We start from the raw sequence: 26,914 nt of genomic DNA, 5'->3' as shown, positions 1-26,914 counted from the left end.
GGGGTCTGGTGAGCACCTGTTGAATGCAGTCACCAGCCAGGGTCTCTGGAGTCCTGAAGATTCATGAAGATCTGCCGCCACCTACTGTCCATTCTACAAACGCTGAAAACTCTGCCAGCTACCACCCCCCTGCCTGTTAGTCACCAAGTCCCTGAATGGACACAGAGACAGGGTCACTCACACTTTGGGGCCATGGTGGTGTCTATGCCGCAGAACAAGGCAGCTAAGTTGCATTCCTCACCCGATGTTACTGCCTCACCATAAAGTGTTGGCCTGACGCATGGCCTCTGCAAGCCCAAGGCCCCCTCGCCCTGTCAACAGCATTCCCTAATCCTTGGCTCGTCCATCCTCTGAGAGGGCCACAGTCTAGCATCCAAGCATGGAGAGCTTCACGGCAAGCCCTGGGTTTCGGAGGCAGGGAGCCCTCTCCCCTTTTGCATCCCTGGCGGGGAGCTGGACACCAAAGAAGGCTCAAGAGGTTCCTCCTGTCTGACATACTATGGGACATTAGGAGCCATGGAGCCACAAAGCCAGTGACCGTTCAGCCGGCACTCCTGCCATGGAGGCTGCGGTGTCGGGATGGGAGGGCTGCTGATGTGCCTGATATGGGACTCGCACTGGCCTCCCCTTCACAGCCTGTCTGTCTGGCCTGCCTCAGCACGGTGTCCTAGGCACCAGAGGTGGTGTCCACAAACAGGCTCCACAGCTTGTCCATCACAACAGCAGGGGCTGGGCGAGTGTACAAGGAGCCACGAGAAAGATGGAGAGGGCGCTGGGGCCCCCCTCACTGAGGCCCTTACCTCAGTGCCCCCCTCAACTGCCATCCATCTATGTTGGCTACTAATGGCTCAAGGTGGCATCCGTCTCCAGAGTCACCCTCCCCCAGACTCACCCAGGAGGTGGCACACTGCCCACCCCAGCCCAGGATGAGCAACTCTTGGCCCATGGCTGACATGGGAAAAAAGCCCTCCTCCCTCCTCCCAGCTTAATGGTGGGGCAGCTCTGGGTCATTTCACCCTCACATCTTCCTGTGGGATCCGACTAAGGTCCCACACCCCGGTGGAGACCATCCCCTGCCCTGTCCTGCTTCCCCCACTGCCTTTCTCCTAAGAGCACCCCCAGTAATTCCAAGCAACTAACCCTCCATCTCGGGCTTGGCGTCTAGGGCACTGGTTCCCCAACCTCAGCATGGAGCACATCAGCTGGCAGACTTGTTGAAACACACTCCTGTGGGCCTCTGGGTGGCGCAGTCAGTTACGCATCTGGCCGTTGGTTTCAGCTCAGGTTGTGATCTCAGGGTCGTAAGATCGAGGCCTGTGTCAGGCTCTGAACTCAGCGAGAGAAGTCTGCTAAAATTTCTCTTTCCCTCTCCCCTTCCCTGCATGCTCACTCATTCTCTCTCTCTCCCCCCATAAATAAATAAACAAATCTTAAAAAAACAAAACAAAAAAGCACTGCTAGGCTTCATCCTGAGAGTTCCAAGGCCCCATGGCTCAAGCTGCCTGAGGAGACACACATTTGCTCAGGGGCTCTGGCCCCTCGAGACTGCCGCTGCGGCCACTGCCATGGGTTGAATCCTCAAGAACGGCCAACAATTCCTCTCAATCTCATGACTATGATGACACACTGTGTTTCCAAAGGAGGCTAGGCAAAGAGTAAGTGCTGGAGCTTGTGTGGCCCACGCACACCTGGAACACGGAAGTTGAAGCCACTTCCTCTGGCAAAATCCCCAGCGGGACTCGTTTTGAGCTAATCTGCAGAAAAACCACCACGGCAGTCCTGAGGGATTCTCACAGAAATGATGGGCCAGCATTCCTCCAGAGACATCTGTAAGTACCACAGGTGAAGTCATCCCAACCAAACCACTGAGTTTCACAAAGGGCCACGTGGGGAGCCACCATACTTGGGACACCAAGCTCTGGGTACTGATAAATACAGAACCCCTCTCCCAGTCCTTAGTCCCACACCTAGGGATTCCCAAGCACCTGCTCTGGCCTCTGGCATGTGGGTGATGGCAAGGTCTGTAAAGGGGCAGAGGAAGGACCTGCCCGTGACATGGAGCAAAGGCAGGAAGCAGAGCGAGGCAAGGGTTGCCGTTCCCCCCAGGTCAGGGCCAGAGACCCAGCACTTCCAACTGATCATCACAGAAACCCCACAAGGGCAGCCCTGATGAGTCAGGGATGAATGACAGATGGACCCAAACATCCACAACCCCCCAGAGGGGAGCCCAGATGACAAGATTCCCAAGGATCTTCTGAGATCAAAGGACACAGGAAAGAAACAAAGATCAAAGCAGGAGCTTGTCCCCTGGGCAACTGAGTCAGACACATGGAGCCCGAAGGCACAGTTATTCGTGCCCCCTGACATCTCAGCAGGTCAGATGGAGAGCCTGCGCCCTCTAACCCAGGACACATGCTGCCCGCTCCTGCCCTTGCCTGGGCCCCAGCTGGGACTTCCGGGGCTGTCCCTGAGCCTGATGTTGCAAGGCCCAGAGCTCTGCATGGCACCTTCCCTCTGCTCCGTTAGGCCTGGGTGAAGGGGCAACGCTGCACATACAAGCCTGCTCAGCTATCGCCTCGCTGTCTTTTGTCATGCTTTAAAATGACAACATAGGCACACGTCTCCCTCACCTTGAAGATCAGACCCTCCCAGGATCTGATACACACTAGGACTCACATCCCCATTTACTGAACTGAATGACATAAATAGGGAGGGGGTGCGGGTTGGCAGGACTGATGGAGGGAGGCTAGGAAGGGCAGGGAGGTGACTCTGGCCTGGTTTTAAATCAAAGGTGTCCTACAATTAGGTAGGACGTGCACTGCACAAAGATGCCCAGGAGAGGGAACAAGAGGCAGCGGAAATCCAACCCATACTCCATCCACTAAACTGTGAGCCCTGGGACCTGCTTCCACCCAGAACCTTGACAGTTTCCTTAAACTCTCTGGCCTCAGTTTCCTCATCTGTAACACAGGGATAATAAGTGCTGGGAGGAGGCTCATTCTCAACTCCCAGGGTCTTCTGGGAGCTTGGAGGGAGCTCTGCTAGTCCACCCTTCTGTAGGCCTTGACTCTCCTCCCCGCTGTGTGCTGCACCCAAGGGCAGGAAGGGGGACTTGTCTGACTGGTTAATTTGGGAAAGAAAGAAAGAAAGAAAGGAAGGAAGGAAGGAAGGAAGAAGGGACATGAAGTTCAGATGCACCTTATTATTCTTGAGAGGGAACTGTTTTGTCGGGGATGGGGGGAACAGCCCCTCCCACCATGTGGCCTTGTGAGCTGATCTGCCGTAGGCCTGACATGAGGAGAGGAAGTCTGCGGAGCTCTGGGCCCACTGGGCCCCATGATCATGATTTGCTATGTCTTCCCTCTTCTCCTTTTTGATCACAGAAATGATATGTGTGTTACTCTAGCCTAACTCATACCCTTTGTTTTATTTGTCAGCTTGTTCAGAATTCAGGAGAAGAATACTTTTTAGCAAGAACACCAAAGAAAGGAAAATCAACCAGAATATTCATGCTGATGGATTATAAAAAGCCAATGGGACAACATACACCAGGACTTAGCATAGTGCCCAGCAAACAGAAAGTAAGTGGTGGGCAAACGCAAAGCTCCCAAAATGTTTGTTGAGTGATCAGGATAAGGGTACTGGGGGGAGGGGCTCTGAATGTACTTTTACCTGCTTCCTGTAAGACGATGTTCGTACCATTTTTCAAGGGTTTAATAACTGGTCCAAGGCCACAGTGGTTCTAAGGGGCAGAATGGGTTTGCCAGGCCAGCTCATCAGACTAGAGCCCAGGTTCCATACCTCCTAAGAGGCTGTAAACAGTAGGCACTCAATAAATAGCTGGCGACTGAAGCAGAGGGCCCAGAATGACTCTGGAAGTGAAAATCCTAGGCCAGCAAAATGCACAAGCTTGAAGGAAATCTGGAAATCAACTACCCAGTGGCCACATTTTACAGTCAGAGACAATGAGGTCCCAAAACAGATGACTAGCCCAGGGCAAAGTGAGGACTAGAAGCCGGGCCTCCTGATACTCCAGCCACTCCCCTTGCTCCCCAACTCACCATCTTCCCTCGATCACCACAGCCTGAGAGTGTTCCCAACCATTATGTCTGAGGCACTATTCCCTCTCCAGCCCACACAGGTTCTGGCATAGGAGGGTAAAACAACAGCAACCAGATTTTAACTCAGTGTCAGGAAGAATTTTCTAGCAGTCAGAACTATGCAAAACTGCTGTGGGAAGTGGGGAGTTCTCCATTGCTGGAGATGTTCAAGCAGATGCCAGTCACCATCTAAAGACTGTGGAAAGGATTTCTATTCAGGGACAGAGGTGAAACCATTCACTCATGTATTCACCAGACTCTGGAGCTCACTGCCCAGGTTCAAACCCCTGCTCTGCCTCTTACTATGTGTATAAATAATATGTGGGCAAGGAGAGCAACTTCTCTGAGTTTCCTCAACTGTAAAATGGGAATTTGAGTGGCATATCCCTCACACGACTTTATGAGAAGTAAAAGAGTGAATCTACTTAAAACACTTAGAAGAATATCTTGCACAAAAGAGATCAGTATCAGAAGTTTATTGATCTTGTTAATGCTGTTGGTGGTAGAAGTAATAGTATTAAATAAATATTCATTGAATGCCCTCTATGTACCAAATACTAGTCTAGGAGCAGGGAATATAAAGGTCCCTGCTCTCGGGAAATTTCTTGTCTATTGTGAGGGAGACAAATAATGGGTAAGTAAGCAAAATAATTTCACGTGACGATAGGTGCTGTGAGGACAACCAAACAGGCTGGAGATGTGGGGCTGGAGAGGTAGTTGGTCAAAAAAAACCACTCTGAGTCCAGAACTCCTGAGTGACAAGAAAGACAGTCACGGGATGATGTGGAAGCCAGGCCCTTATGGCAAGGGAACAAGCCAGGTCTCCCTCTTGTGGAAATAAGCTACATGTGTTGGGGAACAGGAAAAAGGCCTATAGAAAGAATAAAGATCTATAAGGAGTTACATCAATGTTAAAACAAAGGAAAAGAACGGGGGCTGGCCCTACCAAGATACTAAGCTACAAGTACAAAGCCAGAGTAATAAAACCTGTGGTTATGTGCTTTTAGTTTTTAAAAAAGGACAGAAGACAATAAACACAACGGAAAGCTCAAAGACAGACCCATGTTGAAATGGGAACTTAGGAAAGAACCAAGGAGGCTTCATAAATCACTGGGGTAAAGAACAGACTGTAGACAGTGCTGGGAAAACCATCTTACTCTATGAAGGAAAAGAGATGCGGATCTTTTCATCCTCACAAATGCAAAAGGAAAATGTAAATGCAGTAATTATCCCCACTAAAAGAAAAATTATCTGATAGGATTAAAAATTCCAAATTTATGCTGCTTATAAGAGATAAGCTTTAAACATATACTGGACCATAAAGAAATCTCAACAAATATCAAAAGGCTGAAATCATAAAACGTGTGTAATGGCTGAAGGGAAAACAAGCCGGGACTCAAAAGCTGAAACCAGAAAAACACAGGTCTAAATAACCTGCACGACAAAAGAAAAAATCACACCAGGTCTTAGAAAATATTTAAACTAAATCGTATGAATGTGTGACATATGAACGCATGGGATACAAACAAAGCATTGCTCAGAAGGAAATCTGTGGCCATAAGAGGGATTACAAAAAAAGACTGAGGGGAGGTGGGGGGGGGGGGCAAGAGAAATGGGTGAACTGGGGTGTGTGTGTGTGTGTTCGGTTTGAATAAATTATAATTTTCTTAAAAAAAGGGAAGGATCCTGGCAAACCCCACAGGATTTTGGTTGGAACCCCGAAGTAAAAGGCTACAGGATGGTTAAAAGTAAAATCATGGAAAAAGGGCGCCTGGGTGGCTCAGTGGGTTAAGCCGCTGCCTTCAGCTCGGGTCATGATCTCAGGGTCCTGGGATCGAGTCCCACATCGGGCTCTCTGCTCAGCAGGGAGCCTGCTTCCTCCTCTCTCTCTCTGCTTGCCTCTATGCCTACTTATGATCTCTCTCTATCAAATAAATAAATAAAATCTTTAAAAAATAAAAAATAATAAAAAAATCATGGAAAAAGACATCCCATAGATACACTATAATCAAAGGAAGGCCGGGGTCACTCTACCTAAATAGACACAAAGGCGGTAAGCATTACTAGAGATAAAGAGAGGTTGCATAACCATAAAAAAGTCTATCCATCCCAAAGACATAAAACTTCTGCATGTATGGGCATCAGATGGCGTAGCCGTGAGATGTGTTCGGCAGAGTAGGCCCAGCTCCCTAACTCATAAAGGGAGTTCATGGACTCTAGCTTGCCATGTACCACCACCGCCCAAGGGCCTAACTCTTCAAGAGATAGAGAAAAGGCGTGCCCTGCTAGCGTATCCCAGACACCAAAATCTCATGAGGCTGTTGCAAGAAAGGAAATCTGCCAGCCAATATCCTTAACGAATTTAGAGACCGTTGTATTTACATACAAACCCTTACATAAAAATATGAATAAATAAAATCAAACAATATATAAAAAGATAATACATCATACCCAAGTAAGATTTACTCCAGGAATGTAAGGTTGGTTTATCATTGAAAAATCAATCAATATAGGAATCATCAAGATCTATTGTGAAAGCATAGAAGAAGGATGGGGGAGGGGGAATGTCCCTGAAGAAACTTGCGGGCACTGATGCGTCATCCCATCTTGGGCGGGACCCCCCAGAGGATATGCCTCTCCCACCACACCGGACTGGCCACGTTGCTGCAGGCCAGTCTGGGAACCATCTGCTAAAGCCTTCTTGCCTTTAGGAAACCTTCCCTGAAGCCTCCTGTGTGGGTGCGCTCTGGGCTACTGGCTCCCTGGTGGAGGGACCATACCCACCTTCTCCACTTCACAGGCTCCTTCTGAGAGGCTGAGGAGCCACCAGGAACAAGGCCATCACCTCAGCATAGTGTGCTCACCTGAGGGGCAGGGGCTGGCTCCCTTGCCTGGTGAATGTTCTTTCCAGCCTCTCCTGAGTTGGCCTGGCACTCCCACCTGGCAAGGAGAACTTCAAGAGCATCCCGTCGGCCTCTGGGCCACTGTCCACAGCCGGGCTATCTTCCTCGAGATCTCGCCGCCTGCTGCTCCCCCTCCGCAGCAGCCCCTTGCCAGACAAGTGAGGGGGGCTGCTGGGTGTGGTTTTCCACATTTCTGAGGTCGGCTCACTGAGCGGGCTCAGGGGGCTCCTGGAAATGGAGCCAGGGCTGGAAGTCGGGCCCTCCTGAGCCATGGGACAGGCTGGGGCATGGGCAGAGAGCTCGGGCACTTTCCGGCTCTCTTCCTCGGAGGGCTGCTTCATGCTGCTCAAGGCTGAGGACCGCCTCAGGGAGCGTCTGCGGAGGGCATCCTGAAAGGGGCGAGCACAAGAGCAGTTAAGGATCCCCTTCAAGGGAGGTGGGGAAATACTCCAGCCACTACAAGCATTTGCCCATGGTGCTCCCTCCCCCAGGACGTCGTTCTCATCCATCCCCAGCTCTTCTTAAAATTCCACCTATGGTCTGGGGAGGTACTCACAGGCTCCCAGCTCTGTAACACTTTCTGGGCTCCACCTGCATGAGCCCAGGAGCACGCTCAGCCCCTCTCCCACACCCCTCACAGAGAGCATGTCCCAGCAGCCAGTGAAGCTGTAGCTCCAGGCTCAGGCCTACCTTCTAATTCCCACACCACCACACAGCCACGTCTCCTGTGCCAAGTTACTAGCTTCTCTGTCCCTCCCTACCCTCACCTGTAATGTAACCAGCCCACAATCCACTATCTGTAATTTCTGAAACCTCCCAAAATAAGTTTCTTTTGGAATCCTGTGCCGATTTCTTTTTAACTGCCATGAGGTTGCTCACAGTCCTTTCTTAAGTGTGGCTATTCATAGCTTAAGTTGCAGAAATGATAACATTTTTGCTTACGGGGTGTTACCCCAAACCCGGCCGCAGGCATTAGGTGGTATGTGGCTTGTGCACAGGGTTGCTTTTCTGATAATGAAGAAATTCTGAATCCCAAAACACATTTGGCCCCAAGGTTGGATGAGGGCTTGGGGACCTGGAGCATCTGTCTTGCACAAGATGGTGGCATTAACGGAGAGGCTGGTAGAAGGGACTGGCACAGAGCCAGACCCATCAGGGCAGTCAACCACCCTGATGTATAGGCTACCACTCTACGGCCTCTGCCCAGTTCCTGCTCACACAGGGCCTTAACCCCTCCTGCTAACGGACCAGGAATGGCAGAGGCCAGTCTTCATTCATCTCTGGTGCCTGCCAAGCATGCAGCTCAGTGACTTACCCCGAGTAAGTACTCAAGGCTTGTGCTTAGTGTTTGAAATGAAGGAATTCCAAAGGAGTCAACTGAAATGTCCTCTCTTACTTTCAATGATTAACTGATAAAATGGGAACTCAAGTTGTTTACCAACCTAGGGTTGGGGAATGGAGGTAAAGGGGACAAAAATAAACCTGTGAAGCTTTTCCTGGGTTTAAACTTTGGGATCTCTCAGCATTTCCAGAAATAATCCTGAACCAAAAGGTAAAGCCCAAGCTGGAATAGAAACAGCTAATTCTGTAGTATTCTTGCCTAGTGGAAATTACTAGGCATTACAAACCTCCCAAAGCCACCAGGGCCTCCCCTGCCACACAGTGAAGAAAATATTAGTCACCATTCCCAAGGAGACCTAAACTTCTGGGCCAAATGCAGGGAACCCAGCCTCTTACTCATCCTTTAAAAGGGCAGAGCTGATCTAGTAGAAAAAAAAAAAAAAAAATGATGAAATACCTAGCAAAGCTTGCTTTTTTTTCTCTTGAGCAAACAAGTAAGTAGGGCCAAAGTACTCAAAGGCCCACAAAACACTTTCTAGAAAACCTGGGGAAATTCTACGACAATCTACCCTATCTTTCAATGTCCTTCACAGGATTCGGATACCCCAGGGGAAAAACACACCTCCCAAGGCAATCATTCCTCCTTCTAGAAGTTTGGGACAATCTCCAAGTCATCTACCTCACACGTCAGTTGTAAAGGGAGTCTCAACTACCCAGATGTGATTGACTGGATGTCATTGCAGGACAGGATCCTGGCATTCATCTGGTCCACCAGTTCACAAAGTGTAGTCCGCTGGCCTTAAGGGTCCCCAGATCCCTTTAGGGAGCTCAAACCTATTTTCTTCATAATAATAGGACATGATCTGCCTTCTTCACTGTGTTGACATTTATAGGAATGATGCAAATGAACTGGTGGGGAAAACTGCTGGCCTGTAGCACAAATCAAGACAGTGGGACCAAACTTTCCTAGTTAGTGCTGGAGGTATTAAAAAAAAAAAAAAAAAGTGTTTGAAGTGGCGGGGGGGGTAGGAGGTTGGGGTACCAGGTGGTGGGTATTATAGAGGGCACGGCTTGCATGGAGCACTGGGTGTGGTGAAAAAATAATGAATACTGTTTTTCTGAAAATAAATAAATTGGGAAAAAAAAAAAAAGTCAGTAAAATGCTAATTTCACCTAAGAATATCCATGCTGCGGTGCCTGGGTGGCTCAGTCAGTTAAGGGCCTGACTCTTGATTTCAGCTCGGGTTATGGTCTCAGGGGTGTGAGGCTGGTTCTGAGCTGCCCTCCTTCCCTCTGCCCCTCCCCCGCCATGTTCTCCCTCCCCACCAATAAATAAATAAAATCTTAAAAAAAAAAAAAAAAAAAGACTGTCCATGCTGAAGCATAAAAAGAATTATATTCAATCTCAACCCTACGGTACACATCTCTTTAATATTCTATGGAGCAAAATGGGAGGTATATGCAAGGACTCTGCCCATTTCCGAGGAGGACAGCTGTCTCAAGGAAAAGCACTTGCACGGCCATGGAGTTGTGAATTGAACTTGCTCGCTTTTTCCATGGAACAACTGACAGACTAACTGTAGTTATTCAGACACGGGTATTTCGCAGGCGTTTCCCTGAAAATAAGTTGAGCCCGTCGCTTCAAGGGAAACAGCTGATGGACTGTCAGTGATAAAATACAATTGTCAGGTTTAAAAATTAAAATCTGGGGAGACTTGCCTCAGCCACTGGAAGCCGATGGCTTCTCAACACCTGAAAACTTTTCTGATGAGTGGATGGTAACATCAAGAAATGTGACTTTTTTTGATGTGGGTTTATTGGTTAGTAGGGAAAGGTCAACATTCAGAAGATGTCAGTAACACAGATAACTCAGTAAACCAGTGATTTCCAAATGACCAAAAACCATCCCCACAAGATGGAGGCAGGGGCAGGGAGACAGTTGGCCTCTTTCTGTCCTGACTCCAAGTGAGCTGGGAGAGCAGTGCTGGCCTCCAGTCATGGCCCACACCTGGTCTGCGGCGTGGAAGAGGAGGACACACGTGACCTATGCGGGTTTGCACAGGCTCTCTTACTGGACTAATAGCACAAAAATTTGAAATTTGAATTTCCTCTCTTTTTCTGTTTCTTTGTGGTTTTACAAACTCCTTTTACTTCACTCTCTCATTTGGTTCAGTTCCCCCATCTGATGGCACCCTCCCAGAACCCCTCCTTAAGGAAGAGTATGAAACAATGATGGGACATTATTAGACGTTCTCTTTAAAGCAAAGCAAATGAAACCATAAAGATCAGGATTTCTTTTTCCCTTTTAACTACTATGTTCTAAAAAATAAGGAAGATTTTAAAAAATACCAAAAATAAAAAAGATGAAAAAAAAATAAAAAAGATGTTCTCTACACTCGGATGGCTTGCCCCAACTCCCGAATGGCAAAGGGAAAAATGGATGTGTTCTCACTCAGCAAAGGAAGATAAAACCACAGCATCCACCTCATTGACCTGCTGGGTAAACTAGGGCAGGAAGGAGAGGAGGTTCCCCCAGGGAGCTGACAGTACAACCAGAGAAAACAGAGGCGGTGTTCCTCCCATCCCAACACACAGATCACCCCTTCTTGGACTGTCTTGTGGGGTACCCTCAAATAAACCCCTGAAGCCCTGCCGGGTTTTCACTTTCCACTCTCACCGCAGCAGTGAGAGCAGCGACCTACCTGCGGGGAACTGGCGACGGGCCCTGCCATCATGCCTCGGACGATCAGGCCAGACTTCGGCCTGATCTTCTCACCCAGCCTCTTTGCGTCCAAGGAAGGCTCTGACGACTGAAGCTTGTCCATCTTCTCCCATGCAGGGGCCACGGCAGGGCTTTCACCTGGGACAGCCTGCATGGGCTTACTTTTGTGGGGAGGCCTTTTGGAGGATACAAAATTACCAAGTAAATCCCCATCAAGATTATCGTGCCTGCAAAAAAGGGATATTTCCATTAAAACAGAGTCCCCAATAGCTAACAACGATAAAAATCCCGCATTCAACGGGCACGCATAGCAAGCCCATTCATAAATCTGCAAGGATTCTAACCAGGCAGTGCCTTATCATTAAAAATAAAGAACAGAAAATATTTTGGGGCAAGTCTGACCTATAAAACAAGACCAGGAAGCAAGAAACAAAATCAGAATTGATGACCCATGATAGCATTCCTCAAATATCCTTAAATATTTAATATCCTCAAATATAAAGAGCATCCTTGTCCCAGACCCCAAGTGATTACAGAAAACCATAGCCTTGGGCGCCTGGGTGGCTCAGTGGGTTAAGCCGCTGCCTTCGGCTCAGGTCATGATCTCAGGATCCTGGGATCGAGTCCCGCATCGGGCTCTCTGCTCAGCAGGGAGCCTGCTTCCTCCTCTCTCTCTCTCTGCCTGCCTCTCTGCCTACTTGTGATCTCTCTCTGTCAAATAAATAAATAAAATCTTAAAAAAAAGAAAACCATAGCCTTTCAGTACAGTCCTGAGCTACGTGGAGACAAGCCTTACTGCACCTCATTGACATTAGTAGATGAAGACGTGTGGCAAACTTGATGTTCCCCAACTATTTGATTAAGGTTCAGTTAAGTTGAGCATGCCGATGGCCTCTCTTCTCGGGTTGCTTGGCATTGAAAGAGAGTAAGAGAGAGAGAGATTATGTGTTGCATGTGTGTGTGTGTGTAGGGGAAAGACAGAGAACAAAAGATGATGAGATACAGTGAGACAAGCAGGGAGAAATGACAAGAAGGAGCAAGAGAGCAAGAGACCCAGATAAAGAGGACTGGTAATTACCTATGATCTGCGATGGATTGGCGAGAGCCCAGCACTACTCTGACACAGGCTGGCGGGTTTTCTACCATCAGACTCTGGCCTAAAAAGGCACCGATGGCCGCTCTGTGCCAAGCTGCTGATTACCAAGCACTGGGTCACCCATGAGAGAAGCGGTCATGTGTGTGCCATGACGGGGGCATACTCAGCAGAGGAAGGGGCCACAACCAACTTGGGGAAATCGAGGACTTGCAGAGAAGGCGGCACTGAGTCTGAAGGAATTAGTGGGCAGGAGATAACCAGAAAGCCCCAGGCGTGAGCACAGAGCCCTGTAAAAGCAGGCCAGGCCCAGGTGAGCCAGGCAGCTGATGAAGGAAAGAGCTTTGCAGGTTAACCTTAGTATATATTTTACCCTGGAAGCCCTGGGAAGGGTCTGAAGGCCTTTCCATGGGGGAGCAGCATAGCCAGACTTGTTTGTGGGAAGCAGTCACTACCTCAGGTGGAGGGGGGATTGGAGCAGGTGACCAGAAGCCTGGAAAGCAAGGGAGAGCCCATGGGAGCTAGCTCGGGCAAGAGGGGAGGTTATGGAACTGAGGCAATGCTCCCAGGGCAGAGAAAACAGGAAAGGGTCTAGCGTCATTAAGGACTCATAGAGGCAAAAATGATAGAGCAGGAGAGGTCAAGGATAACACCCACATTTGTAGCTTGGACAACTGGGTGGAACTCGGAAGCCTCCACTACTTCTCCTGGTTCTTCATCGCCTCAGAAATATTCATTTTTCCCAGCCAGGCAGTACGTGCCTTTGAAGGAAGAACCATCTTCTTCCACACCACCCTGATTCACCTTCGCATCTTAAGCCCTGAGTTAATGTTTTTAATGGTGCTCATCCTTCAGCAGCTGGAAGCCCAGACCCTACACCCTGACTAGCCCCATGAAAGAAAAGGCTTCTCAAAAGAGCTGGAAGTAAACACCCAGCCCAAGGGAATTAGACTCTCGAGCGACTGCAGGCGGTATATTAAGGTTGTAATTTAACATAACTGGTTTCCAAATAATGGAGGTTCAATCAAGAATAGCAATTCATTTTCTTCCTATGAGTTTCAAAAGGCCTTATTTTTCAGATGTTTCCATGTCTACCGCATTGCTTTTAGAATTCCATACCCGTTTTTTTAAGAAAATGCAAACAAAGCAAGTCCCTAATGCTGACAAACGTTAAACATTTGAATCATAAGCATCCTCCTCCATTCCCCAAGGCCTCCGAAGGAAAGGAACAGTGCACCTCAACAGGGAATTTGAAAGCATACAATGTGGGGGCTGAATACTGACTCCCCGAAGACGTCCAGATCCCAGGACCTGGGGATGTTCCCTTATGTGGAAAGGGACTTTGCACATGTGTTAAGGTTTTGGGATGGGGAGATGACCCTCGATCATCTGGGGGGCAGGCATTAGAGTCACAAGTCTCCGTGTTACAAAGAGGCCGGAGGTCAGAGTCAGGAGTAGGAGATGCCATGATGGAAACAGAGGCTGGAGGGATGTGCTCTGAAGATGGAGGAAGCAGCCACAAACCAAGGAATGTAGGTGACTGTGAGAAGCCAAAGAAAGAAAGGACACAGATTCTCCCCCAAAAGTCTCTAGAAGGAATAAACCCTACTGACACCTTGCTGTCAACCTAGTGGGACCGATTTTGAACTTCTGACCTCGGTACTAGAAGATAATAAATTCGTATTTCTTTAAGACACGGTGACGCTTAAATTTTATCTGGCAGCTTTGCTAGACTACGTTGCCTAGTTGTTTGGCTGGATACTAGCCTAGATGCTTCCTGAAGGTATTCTTTAGATATGATTAACATCTACATCAGTTGACTTCAAGTAAAGAGTTTATCCTAGGTAATGTGGGTGCCTTGTCCAATCAGTGGAAGGCCTTAAGACCAACAACTGAGGTTTCCCAGAGAACTCGGCTTCAAGGCTATAACACAGAATACTGCCTGAGTTTCCCACATGCCGGTCTGCCCTACAGATTTGAGACTTGCCAGCTCCCACAATCATGTGAGCCAATTCCTTAAAATAAATCTCTTTATAGGGGCGCCTGTCTGGGTGGCTCAGTCAGTTAAGCATCTGACTCTTGATTTTAGGTCAGGTCTTGATCTCAGGGTCATGAGATCGAGCTGCATGTTAAGCTTCACATGGGCATAGAGCCAACTTAAAAAAATAATAAAGTTTAAAAAAAATTAATAAATCTCTATATAGGAAATATAAATCCAAAAAGATATATGTATATAAATACATATAATACTTGCATATATATATTTACATGTATTCACACACATACACACTTCTTATTGGTTCTGTTTTTCTGGAAAACCCTGACAGTTCCAGCCACTCGGTTTATAGGCACTGGTCACAGCAGCAACAGGAAACTAATCCACCCTGTAACCAGAAGAAGAGCTACCTGGCTTTGCTGGTTTCTGACAGTGACGTCCTCCACATCGCATCTTCGTCCGCAAGGTCATATATATTGACCAGTGTGGTCTCTGGGCATCTTGATGATAATCTGTTATTTTTCTTTGGAATTGGGAGTGCAGGGATTGGCACTTCTTGAGTGAAATTGTTAGTAGTATTTCCAAAGTGATCCAGAAAGTATCTGGTAATGAGTTCAAGGTTTGTTTTTAGAGGATTGTCCTTGGCCTATTGTTGGAAGAAAACAAAAATCATTAACCATGTGTACAGATTCACAGGGAGGGTGGAAAAGATGGCTAGTGCAATTCTTTGACATATTTTATCAGCTTCTCATTCATCTATACATTCTTTCAGCAATTGTCCTGTGTTACAACGGAGATGAAGACAAAAATCTCTTCCCTGAAAGAACTAACATCCAATGCATGAGCCAGGAGATTTAATGAACAACTGTAACAAAATATGACATGAATAGGAAAATAACCAAGCAAATTTCCTCTTGGTTTTTCTCCTAGGAATAACTTTAGAAAATATACATCCGTTCACTAAAAAAATAAATAAATAAATCTTTAGGGATTGTTAACTGTGCAAGGTAATAAACATCTGGGACCTGAGTTTTCTCTTAGGCTGTGTACTCTGCATTTAACACTGGACACTGGGGACTGCAGGGACAGTGCCGCAGAAGGTTATTGCAAAGAACATAGGGAGGCCATTAGGACTGACTCAATCTACACGAAATCTCAAAAAAAACCTGAAACTCTTTAGTAGTGGTTTTAGAAATAAAAGACATCAGGGGCACCTGGAGGGCTCAGTCAGTTAAGCCTGACTCTTGATTTCAGATCAAATCATGATCTTAGGGTCATGAGATCGAGCTCCAAGTCAGGCTCCATGCTGAGGGTAAGCCTGCTTAGGATTCTCTCTCTCCTTTTCCCTCTGCCCCTTGCCCCCTCCACTTGTATTCATGCACTCTCTCTCTTTCTCTAAAAAAAAAAAAAAAAAGAGGGGTGCCTGGGTGGCTCAGTGAGTTGAGACGCTGCCTTCGGCTCGGGTCATGATCTCAGGGTCCTGGGATCGAGCCCCATGTCGGGCTCTCTGCTCGGCAGGGAGCCTGCTTCCTCCTCTTTCTGCCTGCCTCTCTGCCTGCTTGTGATCTCTCTCTGTCAAATAAATAAATAAAAAATCTTAAAAAAAAAATAAAAAAAAAGAAAGAAAGAAAGAAATGACATCAGGTTTTCCCAACCTTGACTATGCCAAATATCACATTTGGAGGTTTTTAAATATATATATATATTCCCAGGCCCTACTGTGTCTTATTAAGCCAGAATTGCAAAGATCAGAGTCCTGATTTCTCTTAAAATTCCTTTAAGTAATTTGGACAAACATAGATGTCCAAGCAGCAATCCACAGGCTGACCTTAGGCCATGTAACTGTGTCATTCCCCAGCCCACTTGCTCGGGAACACCAAGCTGCTGGGAAGTGTGGTCAGATGTGAGGCATTTGGTGAGTCTGCAGTCAGAGCAGTAAAAGGCCTGACAAAGGACCTGGCGCAGAGAGGACCCTCAGGCACATCCAGGCCTTCCCCTTTCTATCCCCGATCTGTGCAGCAGAACTCAGCCACCAACACCCACAGCCAGATGGGTTCTGACCAACAGCAACAGATTTATCAGGCAGTCAAAATCAGGGGACAGCTTTATTTTTTTAGCATGGGACCCAAAAAAACCCCCTATTTTGTCTAAGTCTAAATGAAACTCACGAGGAAAAGAGTCAGGGGAGAAATGTTACGTAATTTATTTCGACCTTCTTGCTTTTTCTTTCTATACAAGAGATTTATAGCCCTAAATGACCTGAATTATACTTTATGACTTTTCATAACATTCTGCTGAGAACAGTCAAAGCCTTTATATGAATCTGGACACCCTTTTTCAAAACCTCAGTTTTACACAGGCATTTTTATATATCATATCCTTAACAGGGAAAAACAATTTACTGGAATTAACATTAAATTACAGGGATTTCCTTGAATCAGATTGGCTTTGTGTGAATGTCAAAATCATTATGTAATAGGTAGATTAATAAATCTATTTTTCTGTAATATATAAGGTCAACTCATTATCTAATAACTACTAAAAACTACTGTATAAATCAAATAATCAGGGCACTTACCAAGATTTAACAAAAAACCCTTCAGCATCTTCATATAATTACTACCTTAGGGAGACTGTATTAGAGTGGAGGAGTCAAAGTCACTTGAATGGCAAAGATGATTCCAGGAAATTAGGTAAAGTTGCATTCACATAAAATCCCCACTGTACCAGCATGCTTAATTGATTTTCTTGTTACCTGTCTAACTTACTATGGAAAAAAAAAAATCTTTTTAAAATGTACAGTCCAGGGCGCCTGGGTGTCTCAGTGGGTTAAGCCGCTGCCTTTGGCTCAGGTCATGATCTCAGGATCCTGGGATTGAGTCCCGCATCGGGCTCTCTGCTCAGCAGGGAGCCTGCTTCCTCCTCTCTCTCTGCCTGCTTCTCTGCCTACTTGTGATCTCTCTCTGTCAAATAAATAATAAAATCTTTTAAAAAAAAAATGTCCAGTCCACACTCCTGCCTTCCATACAATGCAGCAAAAGGAGATGGGTTGGATGGCTGCTGCCTGGGTCTGTAGGACTCCAGCTGGACACTTAGAGGAGGCAGAGGGGCCCTGGTGCCACCCCTAGACCAAGGATGACAGGCATCGATCCGATGTCTTTACTGACCTGCTGCTAGGACTGCACCTGGCTGCCACGGCCTTTCTCTCATCAAAGTCGGGCAGAGGAACTTCTAGCAACCTGAATGTTCCCCTAGGTTGATGGCATCCTTCATTTTATTGAGGGGAACTCAGCCTGAGCTCCCCCATGGCCGAGGATGTACGTGAGGGTGGTTTTCTGAGGATCCTCCAGGTGTCTCAGAAACAGCCTTGGAGGGCACGGGAGGGTGGGATGTCACCCGCCCCCCATTCCAACCCAATCTGCTAAGATTTCAATTAAGTAAAGCATTACAATTACAGGAGGCTTGACCACCGTTACTACAGTAGGACTGAGAATTGGAAGGTCTGGTTCTAGCCCTCCCCCTCCTCTGTAACTCACTGTGAGACCTTGACAAGCCCCTCTTCTCTGGCTCACAGCTCCCCCAGGTGAGGGCCCCCATTCCATGGGTAGTTTAAAAGCTGCTTAGACCAGTCCTGGGGGGGCTGCCTGCCTCAAAGGCCAAGAAGGCAAGTCTTCTTCACCCCCAATTCAACCATGGGGCTCCCCTTCTTTGTATTCCATATTTGGACTCCAGGAAATATCATCTTACTACCTCTTTAAAAAATTATGATAAATGCTGAACTATAAGAACGTGAGGTTCTTTCTAACGCTAACGCTATGCCCTACACAAGGCAACCTCTGCTGAAGAGCCCATTCTTCGATCAAATTAGAAGATTCTGTCTTCATAGCAGAAAAAACCAATGAGGCCAGAATTGAAGCTTCATTCAGTCAGTCAGGCAGCCAATCGTATCTTCCACAAACACACAGAGATTATTTACTATGTCCTCAGGCAACACATGAAGTATGAGGATACAACAGTGAACCAAGAGACGCCAATCTCTGGCCTCCTGCTGCATCCAAGGTAGTGAGTGGGAAGGCAGGTGCTAATTAAACAACCACACACACATCCTCTATTATAAGTGTGCGAGAGCACAACAGAGGAGAACCACAGGATGCCGTGGAAGCTTATAACTGGGTGAGGGGAGCGCAGGTCAGGGTGGATGAGGGGGAGGGATCAGGGAAGCCCCACCCTCACCCCCCAACCATTTGCTATCTCAACTCCAATGCCCCAGGCTAAGCTGAACCCAAGCCCCATTTCTGCCTAAATTAAATGTCACAGCAGACTTAAAAATAAGCTATTACTCAGAATTGGAGAAGGAAAATCTTACACAGGCTGGGAATGGAAAATTTTAGTAGAACCGAATACTATACTCTTAAGAACAGTCTGACTAAAAACAGCCTCCTAGGGGAGGAGGGAGCACAGGGAATAACCATTAAGGGCCCAGGTTCAAAGGGAGCTTCACAGCCACACATGCAAAATACGCTCTAGGCAGGGGCCTGGGGCCCGGGGCCCGAGTGAGCCTGGAAACCCAGCTCACACTTGGGATTTGTCAGAACTTGGCTGGGCCTATTTCTCCTTGGCCACAGGCATGGCGAACCTCCTGCCACCCATCTCCGACAGCCTGGCAGGTTCCACAGGGGCTCTGACATTGCCAAGCTCGGTTCCAGAACGTTACACCACACCTTCAAAGCACATTACCTTGTTCTCCTTGTAGAGAAATTCAAGATGTAAAACCTTGCGGAGATCATTTCTGCTGTTTATGCTGAGGTCAGAGCGTGGGCGTTCCTGGTCCATGGTCACACATGTCTTCTTTAAGCCCTGCGGAGAAAAAAACCTGAATCATTATTTTCATTTTAAATCAAAACCTTCCAGTCTCTGATGGGGGTTATAAATAAAAGACTGTTGGTATCCTTATGATCATTCCTACCCTGCCTATCCTGCCTTCCTTGCAAGGATCTTGCAAGGACCAAAAACTGACTTAATTTATTTTTATATAACCTTTACTCTTGACATCTTCATAATTATTATTCTGAATCTTACAAGAACTCCATGGGCTGAGCTGAGGTTGGAGTTGCTGACCCATTTTACAGAAAAAGGAAGTGAGGTTCAGGTCACTGACTCATCCAAGGCTGGAGCCCTGCGTTAGACACTAGATTTGGAGCCACAGAATATGAAGCTTTAAAAATAAACTGAAGGCAAAAAATGAGCAAAAGGCCAATAATGATTCCTTTCTTTTCTCGGGTGAGAGCAAGGGTTGATCTGCCTGGGTAACACAAGAGAAGCCCATAGCAGGGGGTCCTGACCATCGCAGCCTGTGAGTCAGCAACGCCAGGACTGAGGCTCACTGGAAGCACGTGGTAAACGTCTGCTGAGTTCCCAGGGAGGCCATTACCAACATCCAGCCCTGACCATCCAGAAGGCCCAACTGAGACTCACTCTGGCAAAGGTAAGAGCTATTCTTCCTGTGAGCCTGGCTTCTTTGTTCGAAAAATAACCACAGATGCAGCTCCCTGCCCACCTCCCTGGGCCAGGGTGATCACCGAACATGGAGGAGGAAGAGACAGCTCACAAACAGCTCAGCCTGCCATTAAGGGAGCCCCTGACTCTTCGTGGATCAGGACCCTCACAGCTGCCAGGCCTTAACTTCTCCCCCAGGCTTTGTGTTCACAATCTCACAGAGGCTCCCACTGATGAGAGAACAGGACAAAACCTGCTGCTTGCCATGAAGTGAGGGAGGAAGAATTTGTGAAGAAAGAGGTATGAACACAACCCGGAACCAAAGGAAATAAAAAGGAAGTGCTGAGGAGGGGGATCAGAAAGAAATGGGTGTGCATGTTGGGGGAAAGGCAGGGGCATGGCTGGGTGCTCTAGGGAGAATTAACTGGAAGTGGGGGTCATAGCAAGCACCCCTGTTTCATCTGGGTTTCCCCATGGCTTTCCTGCCAATCAGAGTGAGGCAGAAACCATGAGAGTCCCTCACTGCTGGACAACCCCGTACATCTGTCACCAGTTCAGATCTTGCCAAGCAAGTCTTGGCACACTTCACAAACTCCCTGGAACTGCGGTGCACACCGACATGTGAGAACTACTGGGGTAGTGGACAGGATGCCCTCAGGAAGCAGCCAGTCCTCAGTTCCACCCGGTCCACTTAATCTTCATCATTCAACAAACATTTCCTAGGCACCCACTCTATGGTGGGCTGTTCTCGATGCAAGAGATACTGAGAGAATAAGACACACCTCACTCCTTCACAGAGCTGACATTCTGTTGGGGAAGCAGGAAAGGTTTCACAATTAGGTGACATTAAAGAAGAGACATGAGGGCAGTAGGAAAGCAAGCCATGAAGACACCTGGGAGAAGTGTATTCTCGACAAGGAATAGCAAGGACAGGAGGCCAGTGCAGCTATAGCTGCATGACCAGGGGCAGGAAATAAGATCAGAGAGGCTGCCCAGATCCTGGAAAGGAAAGGTCTTGTTGGCTTTTGTGAAGTGGTGGGGTGGAAGTAGGGTTTAAAAAGGAACATGAACTGACTTGTGTTTGTAAAGAATCACTGGCTGCTAGGCTGGGAACAGGTTTTTGGAGGTAAGGGATTAAGCAGAAACTAGCTAAGATGCTATTGAACAACTCATATGAGAGAGGGAGTGGCTTGGACTAAGTGGTGGCAGCAGAAGTAGGAAGAAGTGGCTACATAATCTGTTTGCTCTGCTGGTAAAGCCAACAGATGCACCAATGGCCTGGATGTGGGGTATACACGAAGGAAAAAAGCCAGGAATGATCACAAAGGTTTTGGCCCAAGCAACTAGAAAGATGGTGATACTGCCTACCAAAATGGGAAACTTACAAGGCATAGAGGGAATCAGGAATCGGATTTTGGACGTGTTGAGATATTTATTGGATGGCCAAGAGGAAATGTAAACTCAGCTGTTGGAAAGAATGTAAGAGTTCTGGGAGAAACCTGGGCCAGAGATAGGCATTTGGGAACTGTTGTCACATTGATGGCCCTGGAATCCAGCAGACTAGCAGAGGCACCTGCAAAATAGCAAGTGAAGAAGAGAAGAGAAGACTGAGTCTTGGAGACGCCCGACACACACAGCTCCAGGAAATGAGGACCAGCAAAGAACCAAAGAGGTTAGAGGAGGCAATGCAGAAAGGGGTCTCCAGAAGCCAAGCGGAATGAGTTTCCGGGAAGCGAGACACAATCGGCTGTGTCAAACACATGGTTAGACCAAGAAGTGTGAGGACTGAAAGTTAAAGGTCATTGACACACTTGACCAGCGTTAGTTCCGTGGATCGGTGGGGACAGAAGCCAGATTAGAGTAGGTCTGAGCAAGCAGGAAGAAGGATTAGAATCAAAGCACACCCAGTACTTTCATGGGATTTGGCTGTAAGAGGGAGAAGAAAAATTGGCTGGAGAGACTTGGGGGTCAAGATGGGATTCTGCAGGAGCGACAGGAGAGAAGACAAAATGTATGTGCAACAGAGAGAGAGAACTGCAGCAGTGCCCTCACGCAGGCAAGAGGGGACAGATACTCAGGGAGGGGGTGGCTTTCCCAGGAGTATGGAGAATTCACTTGCAGGAGCAGGGAGGCAGAGTGAGGGTCCGGGCCCAGAAAGGTTTACAACTGTGGTGGTGCAGCCTGTCCGGAGCTTTCTCCATGAAACGAGAATGGGGAAGGAGCTGTGCAGTTGGAGGTGAGGGCAGGTGTGACACGGCCATCCCAGAGAGGAGAGAGGGAGAGGGCTGGAGAGCTATAAGCCTCAAGGGACTGACCACATGGTGGTGTGTTTATCTCCAGCCCCATTCAGGGCTTCAGGGCAGGTATGGTGGGGTGGGGGGGGGGGGGTGGTGGCAAGGTGAATTTGAAAACTCAGGGTGGGGGGCAGCATGAGGAAAAAAGAGAAGGGCAAGGGAGGTGAGCATGTTGTTGAGGGTGTGATTCTAACGATGGGTGGCTAAGAAGTAGGGAGAGATCACAACAGAGCCAGGGGCCTGGGAGCAATTGGCAGGAACTGTGGAATGCAGATGTGAGTGAGACTGAAGACCAGTTTATGACAGGCGGGCTGCTAAGGGAGGTGAGCTGCCAGTGAGGATGACAGATTACACAGATTCCGGAAAGGGTGCGGTGCTGGTAGCAACAGGCCTGGGACATGATTGCTTGGAATGGGTGGCAGGGGTAGGATGGGGTCAAGTTGCTGCAGGAAGGGGAGGCTGGGGCACGAGGAGTCACCTTGGAGGACCCTGACACTGCAGGACTTTAGCATGACTCTCCCTGAGGGCAGACCATGCTTGGACAGGGGCCAGCATAGCTGGGTGTGATGTAGGGTAGAGGGCAGAGGACGCGGTAGGGGAAGGTGAGACCAGAGGCCCAGCCTGTAGCAGGGTCATAGAGTGCCTTGAGGCTTGGGTGAGGCCTTCCCCCGGGATTTCATTCTGGTTGTAGTAAAAAGCCCATGGAAGGTTTTGAGGAGAGGAGTGACAAGCTCTCCCTTGCTCACCCTGGGCAAGTTTCTTAGCCCTCTAGTCTCATGCTCATCTTGCAGGAAAGGGAGTAAGAATTCCTGTCTTTCAGGACTGTTACGAGGATCTGAGAAAACAAACAGGCAACTAGAAGGTACCTCACACTATGATGGGAACTCTCCAGGTTATGCCTGCCTTGTGCCAAGCCCTGAAGGGGGTACATGGTCTCGGCACTGGAGCAGAAGGTGACAAGGACAACAGCTGAACTAGACTGCAGTCCCAGCTCTCTACAACTTTCTGAGCAACTGTGGGCAACTCCTTTGTCAGGTCAGAGCTTCAGTATGCCTGGATGAAAAATGGGAGGGAGAGGAGGCCCCATGAGCCACACACTGCCAAGACTCCACCCGGATCAGGTGTCAGCTCTGTGGACTGTTCTAGTGGGCAAGACAGGCAGACATATAAAGTGTAATGTGAGCACCAAAGAGCAAGTCACAGATGAGGTAAGTCAGGTATTCCAACTGGAGTTATCCAAGAAGACCACCTGGAGGAAACAGACTTGGGGTGGGCCATGGGTGGAACCAGGGAAAGCATGTGGGAGAAGCTGGAACCCACGCTGAGGTGGTACACTGGGGTCAAGACATGGGGGAGCCTTAGAGAGCAGGTAAGGACTGTGGATTTCCTTTGAACTCAAGGAAGGCAAGGCATGAGGAAAGCTGACAGTTTTGCTTGGTGGTCCAGACTGAAAAGAAATGGTAATAGTGGGCAGCCTCACAGGATGCGTCACTGACATCCAACATGCGGCCAGGACTTGGTGACTAAAGGTCAACCAAGGTGGGAGGTTGGGGTACCAGGTGGTGGGTATTATAGAGGGCACGGATTGCATGGAGCACTGGGTGTGCTGAAAAAATAATGAATACTGAATACTGAATAATGAATACGTTTTTCTGAAAATAAATAAATTTTAAAAATTTTTTTTAAAAAAGTCAACCAGCCATAAAACAGAGCAGATACAATGAAGCCACAGTGCATGTAAACATTTTTAAATGAAAAATTAAAAAAAAAAAAAAGCTTTTAAAAAGCAAAGAAAGACACTTTCAAAACAGATGCAGATGAGAGATGGGGGGGTGAAGACAACGCTGAATACAGGTACCTACTATGTGCATACGATGCTTGGGGACTGACTATATATTCTTATTAATCCCCATCAAATCTGCAAAGGGTAGGTCTTTCTGTTTTACAGAAAAGGAAACTGAGACATGAGTAACGGATCCAAGCTCTCACTGCTAACCAGTTGCTGGTATTTGAACTGCCCCACCTGATTCCAAAGCCCTTTCAATTTTCCCTTCAAAAAACGATTTTCTCGGAAGCCTGGGTGGCTCAGTTGGTTGGAGGACTGCCTTCGGCTCAGGTCATGATCCCGGAGTCTCAGGATCCAGTCCCGCATCGGGCTCCCAGCTCCACCGGGAGTCTGCTTCTCTCTCTGACCTTCTCGCTCATGCTCTCTCTCACTACCTCTCTCTCAAATAAATAAATAAAATCTTAAAAAACAAAACAAAACAACAAAAACCAAAAACAAAAAAAAAAAAAAACGATTTTCTTTGTATGTTTAACCTAGACAGCTGCCCATGGCCCCTACTCAACACGACACCGACACCGTGAGTGCCAAGCCCTCGGTCACTCCGCACAGATTGAGTTAGAATATGGAATAGTTGCTGTCCCTACACTGGCTTACGCGGTAACCTCCAACGACCTCTGTCCCACAGTGTCCCCACCTCCACTGCACACCGCTTGCAAAGGACCTCCCCAACTTTTGAGCACTCCGAAAACTCTCCCGGTGCAACACAACGTTAGTTTAAAACAACCAAGGCTGCAACCTCAAGCTCCCCACTGCCGAGGAGCACGACTGAAGGGTTCAACTATCGGGAACGTGTTTTGGCTCCCTGGGTTCCCGCTGGGAGACCTTCTTTCCCGGTAGGGTGGAGGTGGTGGAACGGGCGACGGCGCCGGACTGCCAGGCCTGCGCCCTGCGCTCCCAGCCGGCGGCGACAAGACGACCGTGGTTTAAGAGGCCGGGAGGAAGCCGCCCCCGGGCGCCACCCCAACCCCGGGTCGCCGCCCCCACCCCGTGCAGTTCCCCGTGCGGGTCCCCGTGCCACTTCCTCCGCCGGAGGGGCGGAGTGCCAGCGCTGGACTGCGGCCGCGGGCCGGCGTGGCCAGTGAGCGCTGCGCGGGGCTGCGATGGTTCCTGGGAAATGTAGTTTCGGCAGGTCCGGGAAAGGGGCGCTCCCGTCGGGTATCCCCGGAGCAGGGGGCGGCAGGGGGGAACTCTTCTTCCCCGAAGGCGTGGAGCTGGCGGGGGTACCCCTAGACTGCACCCTCACCCTGGGGCAGTGGCCCCGAGCGGTGGAGGCGGCGCGACCTACCTTTCTGCTGAGGAACTCCCGGACCAGGGAGGCTGCCACCTCCTCCACGAAGAGGCTGTCCATGCCGCCGGCTCTGCCCACGAGGCCGCGCCGCCGCAGCCCAGGCCCCAGGTCCGTTGGGGCCAGTATGGCCGCGTTGCCTTGGTGACGGTGTCACCGGAGCCGGGAGAGCTCCTCCCCTTCCTCGGAGCCCGCCGGCTGGGAGGGCGGGGAGAAGGGGAGGAGCGTGCTTCAAACTGGCTTTGGAGCCCAAGGCCTCCCAGGGCCCAGGCGTGGGCTCCCAGCTTGGTCCTGGCTCTGTCATGGCTCTTGCCTGCCCTCTGGGTGGCCTAAAACCAGCCACTGCTCCACGCTGAGTCCTGATTGCCCAAAATGGGAAATGCGGAGAATGCCTGACTCCCTGTTCTTGGAGAAGTAAATGCACAGTGAAGTGGCCCAGAGAGGGCCACCCACAGCACCACAGCTGGCTCCTGGGCTCGGGACCTTGGCTGGCCTGGACTGCGTGAGGCAAGGAGGCCCAGGGCTCTGTGAACTCGGTGCTGAAATAAAAGGACCAGTCTCTCACCCATTTAGTGCCTGCTGTCCCATAATGAGACTGCCTGTAATTGAGCACCAAGCATTCTATACAGGTGTCATCGAAATAAGGACCTAATCATTGTATCTACAATTTACAAAGAAAAATATGCTTTCTGAGGGCCATTAAATGGAGGTGCTAAACAAAGCAGAGCTACAGAGCATGACCTCAGGCCCCATCATATGGAATTTCTCCATGCCACAGACTAACGTAAAACCAGCATTAGACAAGAAGAGCATTGGCCTCACAGTGATCAGCTGTAATTTCTTCACCTACTCAGAGATTCAAGAGACTACTTACTTACAGAGCTTAGCAATGGAATTGAGTGGAAAAGTTAACTCCCAGAAGACTGCATACAGCATATCTTTGTGTAAATGTGAAACAACTTAAACCAGAAAATCATAATTTGTGGGGATATAATGCTTCAGTAAAGCCCTTTGTAATAAGAGCAAGGGAATGAAGACCACATGACTCAGAACAGTGGTTGCTTCCAGAGGGGGAGGAATGGGTGCAGGGTGAGGGAGAACCACACGGGTACATTTAAGTAGTTGTCAACGTTCTGGGTGTCATTAGGGCATTTGTTTCTTAAGCATTTGTTATAGTGTTTCTATTAATTCATTAGTTTAATAAAAGATGACCTTGTGGGGACCGATGTTGAGAAGATGTCGTGAACCAAGGCAGATGATTAATTAATTCTATGCCCCAGAGGTCCAGAGGAAGGGAAGGAGAAAAGGGGAATGTAGGGACACTTTAGATGGCTTTGTCTCATAACACTGAAAGGGTTCCATGATGTGTGTGTGCACACATACATGGGCATGGGTAAAGTTCTACACATCACTATACAGCAGTGGTTCTAGGCATCTGAGTCTCTGAGCTCCTGAATTTGTGCAGGTCTGACCACAAGAGTTCTGGGGTCCCTGGCTTCTGCCTGGTGCCCAGTGGGGCTCTGGCAGCAGGGTCCAGCAGGCACGGTACGGGACTTGGAACAGGCCTGTGTTGTGAGGGTTGAGTTCATGGGCTGCTTCCTCCAACATGCTCCAGGATAGAGACTGACTGAATGGATCCCCCTCCAACCTCAAGTTCCTTGAGAGCAGGACAGGACTGGGCATTTACCTGGGTCAGAGGGCCCCAGAGAACAGAGGTGGGAGCTTGGATCTGACCAGGTACAACATGTCTGGACCAGCTGTTTTGGAAGGACATTGTGAAAGTCCTTCTAACAATGTGACCCTCAGTCCTTCCGAGGCATCTGGCCACCATTCCCAGA

The 26,914-nt window shown here is 48.6% G+C and overlaps 1 protein-coding gene across 4 annotated transcripts in view; it reads right to left on the bottom strand.

The window, feature by feature from the left end:
- MINDY4 (MINDY lysine 48 deubiquitinase 4) overlaps positions 1-25,204 on the bottom strand; it is a 101,597-nt gene extending 76,393 nt beyond the window's left edge. For all 4 annotated transcript variants that reach the window (XR_006384291.1, XM_044246317.1, XM_044246316.1 and 1 more), the window contains exons 1-5: positions 25,077-25,204; positions 18,893-19,012; positions 14,566-14,801; positions 11,047-11,293; positions 6,965-7,392 (exon numbers count right to left, since the gene is read on the bottom strand). Coding sequence is in view for 3 of the 4 variants with exons in the window: in XM_044246317.1 (XP_044102252.1) it covers positions 6,965-7,392; positions 11,047-11,293; positions 14,566-14,801; positions 18,893-19,012; positions 25,077-25,139 (1,094 nt within the window). In the remaining variant the exon portion in view is untranslated. The remainder of the gene's footprint in view (positions 1-6,964; positions 7,393-11,046; positions 11,294-14,565; positions 14,802-18,892; positions 19,013-25,076) is intronic.
- Positions 25,205-26,914: the final 1,710 nt, after the last annotated feature.

The sequence above is a fragment of the Neovison vison genome, chromosome 4 (genome assembly GCF_020171115.1).
Source record: "Neovison vison isolate M4711 chromosome 4, ASM_NN_V1, whole genome shotgun sequence".
NCBI lineage: Eukaryota > Metazoa > Chordata > Mammalia > Carnivora > Mustelidae > Neogale > Neogale vison.
The sequence above is the reverse complement of the archived record's forward strand: the minus strand, read 5'-3'. Positions and strand labels throughout refer to the sequence as shown.